This window comes from Hypomesus nipponensis, chromosome 9 (genome assembly GCF_054491055.1).
Source record: "Hypomesus nipponensis isolate SF chromosome 9, ASM5449105v1, whole genome shotgun sequence".
Taxonomy (NCBI): Eukaryota; Metazoa; Chordata; class Actinopteri; order Osmeriformes; family Osmeridae; genus Hypomesus; species Hypomesus nipponensis.
Window position 1 is genome coordinate 8,745,001 of NC_140369.1, and position 10,000 is coordinate 8,755,000.

At 50.7% G+C, this 10,000-nt stretch overlaps 1 protein-coding gene across 2 annotated transcripts in view; it reads right to left on the bottom strand.

Annotated features, from left to right (window-relative positions):
* foxp4 (forkhead box P4) overlaps nucleotides 1-10,000 on the bottom strand; it is a 91,724-nt gene that overhangs the window by 24,810 nt on the left and 56,914 nt on the right. For both annotated transcript variants that reach the window (XM_084704821.1, XM_084704822.1), the window contains 2 exons: nucleotides 7,018-7,140; nucleotides 3,640-3,750 (listed from right to left, as the gene is read on the bottom strand). In XM_084704821.1, coding sequence (XP_084560947.1) covers nucleotides 3,640-3,750; nucleotides 7,018-7,140 — 234 coding nt within the window. The remainder of the gene's footprint in view (nucleotides 1-3,639; nucleotides 3,751-7,017; nucleotides 7,141-10,000) is intronic.

A 10,000-nucleotide genomic window follows, 5' to 3' on the forward strand; every position in this document is an offset into this window, starting at 1 on the left:
TAAAGTACACGATCAGAAAGCATTTGAGTCGCGCTCGGCCCGGTCGTTGGTTGGTCTGTAGCAGAAAGACCCAGGACCACCCCTTTGTTCATGGACGCAGAGTTAAGAGCTATGGAGATGGAGAGAAGGATGGAGGGAGGGATAAGGGTGTGGGGGGGGGGGGGGAGGGATGGATGAGAGTGTGGGGGGGTGGAGGGAGGGATAAGGGTGTGGGGGGTTGAAGGGAGAGAAGGATGAAGGGGAGGGAGGAATGGGTGGGTGGGAGGGAGGGAGGTTAAAGGAGAGTGGTAGAGACTACATGGCGCGTGGCGATAATGTCAGTACGTGTCACAGTGATAAATGTCCCCCTTCCTGCTCTCCCAGTCGGAGACAGCCCTGGCCTGTGTTGCACTGTTTGATGTCCCCTTGAGGGCTGGACCTTATCTTTTAACAGATAACTGAGAGAGGAAAAATAAATAAAAACATCTGAAGAACAGAGGCGGACGTGTGGGAGTGTGTGTGTGGGTGTGTGTGTACGCATCTGTGTGTGTGTGTGAGAGAGAAAGAGCGGCGGCCAGCAACTCTTTGAATGTTCAGGAGGAACTCACAGGAAGGGCAGCTAGGTCACTTCCTGCCAGACTGGGTGTCTAGGGAGATGACGGTGAAGGGGGGAGGAGAGGGGGAGGAGAGGGGGAAGGTAGGCGCTGTGTCAGCACAACAGGCTTTTTTTTGTCAGAACAGAATAGAGGAACAATAGGCAGCCTCCAGCAGTCCTGCCATTTCTCCCAGTCCTGCTCTACCCTGCCATCCAGACGACAGCACACAGCTCACTGGAGACCTTCATCAACAACTGGCTGTAAAATCCTACTAATTTCTCTGTGTCTCTCCACTTCTCTCAGTCAGTCTCTCTCTCTCCGTCTCTCTCTTCCTCCCTCCTCCTTCATGTCCGTTTCATCTCTGCCTCTACCACTGTCTCCCTGTTGCCCTCTCCTGAGACGCAGTGTTGGTTCTTTAACACAATGTGTGTGTGTGTGTGTGTTCTGTTTACATTAGATGCGGCTGAGTGACCAAAGCTAGCGCAGTAACAGGCTGTCAATGTGATTTATGAGCACATCACACACTGTCTGAGCCTGCCAGTCACACACACTCCACACACACACACACACACTCTCACACACACGTCCCAAACGTCTACTCTGACAGACAGAGTCACTTCATTAAGCTGACTTCTGACCAGTCCCAGATACGCCCATCGCACAACCACACAAATCCTTCCACTAATCCACACACACATACAGTACGATACACGCACTCTCTCTATGCTTCCCATCCACACACGAACAGTACACACACACTCTCTAATTGTCCCATGATCCACACAGAAAAAACAGTAACTGGAAAAAGGAGGAAGGAGGGCAAAACGTCCCAGCCATCAACCTAGAGGCCATTTTGTTGTTTTACCACCTCTCCTCCTCTCACCCTCCCGTCCTCTCACCCTCTCACCCTCCCGTCCTCTCACCCTCTCACCCTCCCGTCCTCTCACCCTCCCGTCCTCTCACCCTCTCACCCTCTGTCTCTCCGTCTTGCTCTCTTTCTCTATTTCTGACTTTCCTGAAGTCCAATGGAGGAATGAAGCCCTCTCTATGCTAACTCTCTCTAAGGACCAGGGACTTCTGCCAGATCATTCTTCCTATCTGCTGCACATAATCTGGGTGATCCACTCCTCTGTGATGGACTAGGAAGTCTAAATACCTGCTCAGAGGAGACAGGCTGGAGCCAGACATGCTAGTCGAGCTCGAAACATGGATCTGAGTAGACCTGTCCCCCCTAACACCCCCTAGCACCCCCCTGCAGGTCACAGCACGAAGGCTGACTGCTGGAGCTCCTAGCTGGGCAGGTGCCTCCACCTACAGTGGGAGAAGCCCATAAGTGAGTCCTCAGGGGGAGGTGGATGCGGTGTTTGTGGGTCTCAGTGTGGATCCTGGTGTATATTCTCCCCTGGTTCAGCCTGGAACGCCCCAGGTTTGGTTGTGCCCCCTCGGAGAGAGGGAGGCCGAGCCCCAGCAGCAGGCAGTCTGAGGGCTCTGCCTGGCCCCTGAGCGGGCCTGCTGACAACAGCTTCAGGAGGTTCAGCTACACACCCCTGGGAAGGACTGCTCTCCTCAACACTGTGTGTGTGCAGTCAACCGTCACACATCAACCGATTCTCCCTCCCCTGAGAGGATGCGTGTGCGTGCGTGTCTCCAGAATGTGACCAGTGTTTGCACTTGTCTAGTTGTTACAGGACAACAAACCAAAAAAAAAAAAAAAAAAAAAAAAAACTGGGACAGGAGCAGAGAAAGGGAGGGTGAACAGGAATCAGACACACTTCCAACATGCAAGTAAACCACAACTGGTTTGCTTTGGTCACGGTCCAGTTGTCTGAGCGCTGTCGGACAGGGCGGGGGAGGAGGGCTCAGGGGGAAGAAGGCTCCGGAGAGGGAGGGGAGGAGGGAGAGTAGGAGGGAGAGGAGGAGGGAGAGGAGGAGGGAGAGGAGGAGGGAGAAGAGGAGGGAGAGGAGGAGGGAGGGGAGGAGGGAGAGTAGGAGGGAGGGAAGGAGGGAGAGGAGGAGGGAGAGCAGGAGGGAGAGGAGGAGGGAGAGGAGGAGGGAGAGGAGGAGGGAGGGGAGGAGGGAGAGGAGGAGGGAGAGGAGGAGGGAGAGGAGGAGGGGGGGAGGAGGAAGAGGAGGAGGGAGAGGAGGAGGACACGAGGCTGAGACTCTTCATGCGTGTCTCACTCAGGTCTCGGGAGGTCCTCAGCTTTGGGCTGCAGCCTGTCTCTGTCTCCTACCTGCTGCTGTGTGTGTGTGTGTGTGTGTGTGTGTGTGTGCGTCTGTGTGTGTGTGTACTGCATGGATTTCTAAATGCTCACCTAGCGTGCTTTACTGATACTCCTAACCCTCTCTGGAGACAAACATGCACACGCACACACACACCAAAAACACAAACACACATAAACACACAGGTTATGACAGTAATCTTGCTTGATTGATTAGGATCCTCTTTGTTGTGCGATGTTGTGATCCTACTTGATCCTCTGTCTTCCCACCATAGCGGTGGTTGGAGCTGGAGACGCCTCTGTGTGTTCCAGGCTCGCAGCGCTCGCGGGGTTAATTGACAATTAAAAGAGTGCTGGGCTCCTCCTACAGGGGGGTTTTACCTGAGGCTTAGAGAGGAAGCCATGGAATTGAATACTTAGGCAGCATAGAGAACACACACGCTCACTCGCACATGGATAGGCATGGAGTGGGACTGGAAACAAATTATAATCCATATGCCTTTGTCATGTCTTGTTTTGATGTGGGCTTTTCCAAACAACAGTGGTTTGTGTCTTTGTGTGTGTGTTTGCTGAGGGTAGCGGGGGGTGTATGAGAGTAAACACAGGTTGGAAGAGTGCCAACTCTCAGCCCCCCCCACCCCTGACTGAAGGGAAGCTGCTTCTGGCAAGTGTACTGTACTTATGAGCACACTCATTCGTTTCCACAGAAGTGTACATATAGGTGGACTACCTGTCAGTTGAGCCGTGTGTTAACCTGTGAGGCAGCCTTCAAGTTCACCCCGGGAGCGTGGGTGAGAGGACAGTTCAGTGTGTGAGTGTCACAGCCAGGTGTTGCTGCTCACCTCTTTGGCGGCCTGTTTCCCAGCCTGCTGCTGCTGCTGCTGCTGCTGCTGCTGCTGCGTGAGGAGCTGCAGGTGAAGCTGCTCCTGCTGCTTCTTGTAGTACTCCTGTAACTGCAGGGAGAGCAGCACATCAGGCCACAGAGACACAGCACCCTAGCAACAACAACAACAACAGCAGTCATGAAAGGGAAGCAGGAGGTGAGAAGCCTGGGTTCGAGCCGCAGGACCCTCCTACACAACAGAACATAAAGAGAGAGCAGTGAGGGAGATATCAAGGCAGTGACTGAGTGTGTGTCCGTGTGTGTGGGTGTCCGTGTGTGTGTGTGTGTGCTCGCCTGGCATGCATCTGGGGACTCTTCTTCAGATGACACTGAAGGCCGCTCTTCATCGTCTGTTGAGACTAGCTTTATGGGCAAACCAGTGTCTGACCACAGGCTGCTGATGGCACAGGTTCCAAAGCCCTGTTGTCTGGTGAGCGTGGACATGTGTGATGATCGTGTATGTGTTTGGCATGTCATTAGGCACGTGCATTCCACATACACACACGCACACACACAGATACACAGATACACAGATACAATTCCATAGGTTAGATTCTCACGGGGTAAAGAGTCAGAGAGACTATCTTGCATGACCAAACAGGAGTGCTCCAAGCCTCTAGGGGATAGATTGACTCATGGGGCTAAGCACGTACCCACATTTTTGTACATTTCTTTCGTGTTCAGCAGAAACACCTGGTGAGAAGTAGGCAGGGGTGTGGGTGTGTATGTGTGGTTAAGCATGTGTGTGTGGGTGCTAGGGGTAGAATGGTGTTGTTGTACCCTGTAAATCTCAATGCCATACCTGGCATCTAAGGGGTGTTGCCATAGCAGCCCTGACAGATCAGAGACCGGCACCATGTTATTTATGGGCTGTCTGAGTTATCACCGGGGTAACTGTCTAATAAAGGTGGGGGTAAAGACAGGTGTTCTGGAGTTTACTGTACTGGGGTGCCTCTCAGGAGCGACATGGTCTACCTTCCCATCCTTGTCTCCTCTCCTATGTACAGAGACGTTTTCACTGTGGTGAGCAGGGCAACATGCACTTTGCCAACACACCCATGCACACACACACACCCCCTCACACAGCAGTCTCCACTGACTGCTGCTAGGCTAGCCTGCTTGTTTTAGTAGTTAATCATTCATTTACACAGGAAGCTGCATTAAGATAAGCATCTCCCAGAGTGCACGTCGAGTCAGACTGCAAAACTCATAGTGCACATCTAGTCAGATGGGAAAACTGTTGACCGCAGGCCCAGAGAGGAGTGTGTGTGTGTGTGTTTATCTGTGAGTGTGTGTGTGTGTGTGTGTGAATTGGCGTTTTTGTGTGCGCGTCCATGTGTAGAGTGGAGAATCATAGTGTCATGAAGCATCAAGTATGAGTTTTCTTCAAAGCAGGCCTGTTTCACAAGAGAGTGATTTCACAGACACTGGTGTGAGGCGGTTTTTACCAGGAGAGCAATCTCACTCGCTCCAAACATTTGACCTAACAATAAACGCCTCGCCACTAACTACGCACCGCTGCCTATCCATCCTCCGACACGCAGGAAAGTGTGTGTCTGTGTGTGTGTGTGTGTGTGTCAGGCGACTTGTCAAGGGACCTGGTGGTCATGCACCATCCATAAAAGTCAGTCTAACTGAGCGTATATTCTTCATTTTATGAACTGCTCTCTCTATCACCCCTTCCTTCAGTGTTACCATCTTTCTGTCTCCCTTTCTCCGTCTGTCCTCCCTCTCTTTCATCGCTCCATGGGTGGAGTTAATCTCTCCTTTCCGCGTCACTAGATCCCCTCATCACACACACACCCACGCGCGCGCGCACACACACACATGCTAGACTGGAGACTGACAAGTTGGGGAAATAATTAAGTGATAATTAAGGTCTTTTAATGATTTGATTCAGTGGCCCTCTGCATTAGCTGAGTGATAGAGAGGCAGTCACCTCGCTAGCCTATTACCATGACCTTGACTTTACTAACACAGGAAGAAAGAAAAGTTCATCAGCTGTGTCGTAATTAAAGGTTAGAGGAAATTTAAAGGTTAAAATACACTCACAAAGACACACACATACATGGACGGGTAAATGTACACACACACACACACAATGAAGAGTCTCCATGGGGATATGAAATGTTATGCCCCGATGACTGATGTGGTCTCTGATTGCTGAATTGTGTGTGTGTGTATGTGTGTTTAAAAGTGCCTGATTTGCAGAAATTCATAGACTAAGAGTGAGTGCATACTGTGGTTAATTAAGTGGGAGAGCTGTGTTAAACTCAGTGGTTTTAAGAGCAAGAGTAAAACGTATGTGTGTGTGGGTGTGTGTGTGTGTGTGTTTGTGTGTGTGTGTGTGAGTGCGAGCAGTAAGTAATTCTTCTCGTTAGAGTAGAAAGGGCTGGTTGAGAGGCTCTCTACCGTGTGCATGTCTATTTCCAGAGAGCCAGCATATTTCACATTTCCATTATGATACATGCTGTCAGAAGTTCCCACTGCCTAAAGCTACGGCTTCTTATTAAATCTACTGTCTGTTCTCGCCCTGCGCGCATGTGTGCCAATGTGTGTGTGTGACTGTGTGTGTGTTAGCATTTGTATTCTAGCAATGCTTTTGCTGCAATTTCTCTACTATCTCCAGCATATCCTGTTAATCGCTGACTACTCACATCACACGAGTACTGTGTGCGTGTCGGTGCGTGTGTGCTGGTGTGTAAGAGTTAGTGTGTGTGCGTGTGTGTGAGCTCATTTCCCTAGCTGTGCGAGGTGAGAAGGTTGAGGGGCAGCTTGGCACCAGCCTCCGCGGCGCTGTGTTTGACAGACATGTTGGAAACAGAGTGTTTGTTCACTCAGGTCGACATGGCAACTCCTCTTTCACCTGGCGGGCATCAACACACGCCTCAACCAATCAAAACAGATTTACAAGTCTCTGGTGAGAAAGAGGCTGTGTTCCGCCTCACTAAATAAAAGATAGACAAAAAAAAACAAAAAACAACTGAGAAGATAAGTTTGTGCCTGACTGTTTGTGCGTGTGTCTTTGTGTTTGTGCGTGTGTGTCTGTAGCTACATGGCTCACCAGTGAATCCTCCAGGGCATGGAGGTTTGGGCATGTAATCCACGGAGGAGGGAAAGCACTTTTAAAACTCTGGTGTGTGTTTGCGCGGGGTGTGTGCGTGTGTGTGTGTGTTTATCTTCAAAGGTCTCTGAGCGCCTACTAACTGGGACTAGAGGATACAATCACAACTAGTGTTTGTCAGCACCTACTAAAACAGACACATCCAGACATGCAGGACTAGGACCGAGCCCAGGGTCACACACACGTGTGTGTGTGTGTGTGTGTGAGTGTTACCTGCTGCAGCATCAGGGCCTGTTGCTGCTGCAGTAGAGCCTGAAGCTGAGGAGGAGACAGGATCTGCTGCATCTGCTGAGGAGTGATCATCTGAGGACTCATCATCGCCATGGATACAGGTACCTGCGGAAGAACACACACACACAGGGATGAACACACCCCCTCAACCTGTCCCTTCAGTAACTATTCAAAACACACCTTTAAAACCCTAGTCAATCTAAGCTGACATGAAACACGAGACACGCACTTGGACACACACGCACATGGCTGGTATTGTGGAAAACTTGGCACAGAAAGAGATGAAACCTAGATATGTAATCTCCCTTGGGAATTTAACATCTTATCTGCTTCAATAAACAGATGATAATGATTCTGTCTGATTCTTTGTCCGCACAATCACCTCTTTGAGAGAGAAAAGGAACAACAAACAATCTGATAAGATACTTATCTCCAGGAAGGGGCTGGAGGCAGGCTGGTGTGTTGCACTAGCTGAACACACACACACACACACACACAACCTTGGCAGAAGTGTTTGATGCGTTGCTCTAGCAGTTATGCCGGGATGGTAATCTGATTACAAACATACGTCTGAATAGTGAGATAAACTAACCATGTAAATTGCACACACACACATCCACTCACGCACACACATGCGCACACACACACACACACACTCCCTCTCTCGCACATACATTATCAGTCAAGTTTGGACACATTTTCCCACACACACATACTGTCCTACACAATGTACTGATGATTAAGTAGTTTGAGACCCTGTATTAGTTTTACAGTCCAGAAGGTGAAATTCTCTTTTATTTATGGAGCATTATGGTTTGCCATATTGCCAGGAAGACAGCTGTTTGTCTTCCTACCTTTTTCTGCTTCTCAAATGTACAGTAGCTCTCTCTACCTCTTTCCACCAACCCCACTCTACCTCGCTCTGCCTCTCTTTGCCTCTGCCAGCGTCAGCCTCTCTCAGCCAGAGAGAGGGAAATTGTACAATTGTCTGAGGTAAATTAAATCTGTCAAGGACTGATTTTACTTTGTAAACATGATTGGCCATAAATACTGACACCCTGCTCCCTCCCCCTCCCCCCCCCCCTCTCTCTCTCTCTCTCTCTCTCTCTCTCTCTCTCTCTCTCTCTCTCTCTCTCTCTCTCTCCCTCTCCCTCTCCCTCTCCCTCTCTGTCTCTCTCTCTCCCTCTCTGTCTCTCTCTCTCTGTCTCTCTCTCTCTCTCTCTCTCTCTCTGTCTCTCTCTCTCTCCCTCTCTCCCTCTCTCCCTCTCTCTCTCTCTCTCTCTCTCTCTCTCTCTCTCTCTCTCTCTCTCTCTCTCTCTCTCTCTCCCTCTGTCTCTATGTCTCTCTCCCTCTCAGTGTGTTATCAGTCCCAGCCTGTGTGTGTCGGGGCCTGTCCAATCCCTTATTGTAAGCTGTTGTATCGCGATCAAACAAGCCAACCGTAACCCAACACACCGTCTCATCACAGCCACACACAGGGAGGGGTGTGTGTGTGTGTGAGGGGGGGGGCAGTGAAGGGTGGTTGGGGAAATTAGGGGTAGTCAGGGCAGATGGGGAGGAAAAAAGGGAGGAAAGGAGAAGGGGCGGAAGAAGAGAAAAAGACAGAGAGAGAGAGAGAGAGAGAGAGAGACACTATGGCAACAGGGTACCACCCCCAGGAGTCGACCCTGAGGTCTTGGTGAAGGGAGGTGTGGGGGGGGGCTCTTGTCAGTCGGCGCAGGCCAAATGAAAACCTGTAATTAATTGCTCTTGTGCATCCCATTCTCTCCTCCTGACAACTCATACATTTTATTTTATACACACCGCCATTGACATTCTTAAGTTGCAGGCGTAATAATTACAGGAGTTATAGCACCTTTCTCTGTGTTGGCAGGCGCTCTGACGCCCGCGCTGAATGGGCGCGCGCGTGTGTGTAGGCAGGACTGATAGTGTATACGTATGTGTAACAGCTGCGCATGCATGTGTATGCAGGCAAGCTTATGTGTGTGTGGCAGGACTGAGTGTTGAGTTGTTAAGGTTTGACGCCATTAATTGCCCCTATAATCTAATATCACAAAGCGGTGTGATTAGGGGCCGCGTGCTGCAGACGCCATACGACACCGCCAGCCAGAGAGCGCCGCCACAAAACAAAAGGTTCACCATTAGCGGTTTGACGGGCCGGGACAAAAGCGCCTCACAATGCAGAATTATATTTTCATTCGGCTTTGTCTCCCCCTGTGAATGATTTCTCCTCTTTCACTGGCCTTGAATAGGCACCGGGTGAAAAGCCAGGCGATTTGAAGTCAGACATTTATTAAATGCATTTAGTTTTTTGCTCTCGTCTTTTTTTGCATTGCATGTTAATTTAAAAGAGAGTGGAAGAGATGTGTGGTAGATTACTGGGAGCAGGGTGGAAAGGAGGATGAGAGAAGGATGGGGGACATAGAGAGAACATCTGTACTCCTCCCCACAAATCCTAACCAGGACTGAGAAACACTCCTCTAAGAAGGATGAGGGAGGAAGGGGTGGATGAGGGAGGATGAGGGAGGATAAGGGAGGATGAGGGAGGATGAGGGAGGATGAGGGAGGATGAGGGTGGATGAGGGAGAATGAGGGAGGATGAGGGAGGATGAGGGAGGAAGGGGAGGATGAGGGAGGATGAGGGAGGATGAGGGAGAATGAGGGAGAATGAGGGAGGATGAGGGAGGAAGGGGAGGATGAGGGAGGAAGGGAGGATGAGGGAGGATGAGGGAGGATGAGGGAGGATGAGGGAGAATGAGGGAGAATGAGGGAGGATGAGGGAGGAAGGGGAGGATGAGGGAGGAAAGGAGGATGAGGGAGGATGAGGGAGGATGAGGGAGGATGAGGGAGGAAGGGAGGATGAGGGAGGAAGGGAGGATGAGGGAGGATGAGGGAGGTTGAGGGAGGATGAGGGAGGATGAGGGAGGAAGGAAGGATGAGGGAGGAAGGGAGGATGAGGGAGGAT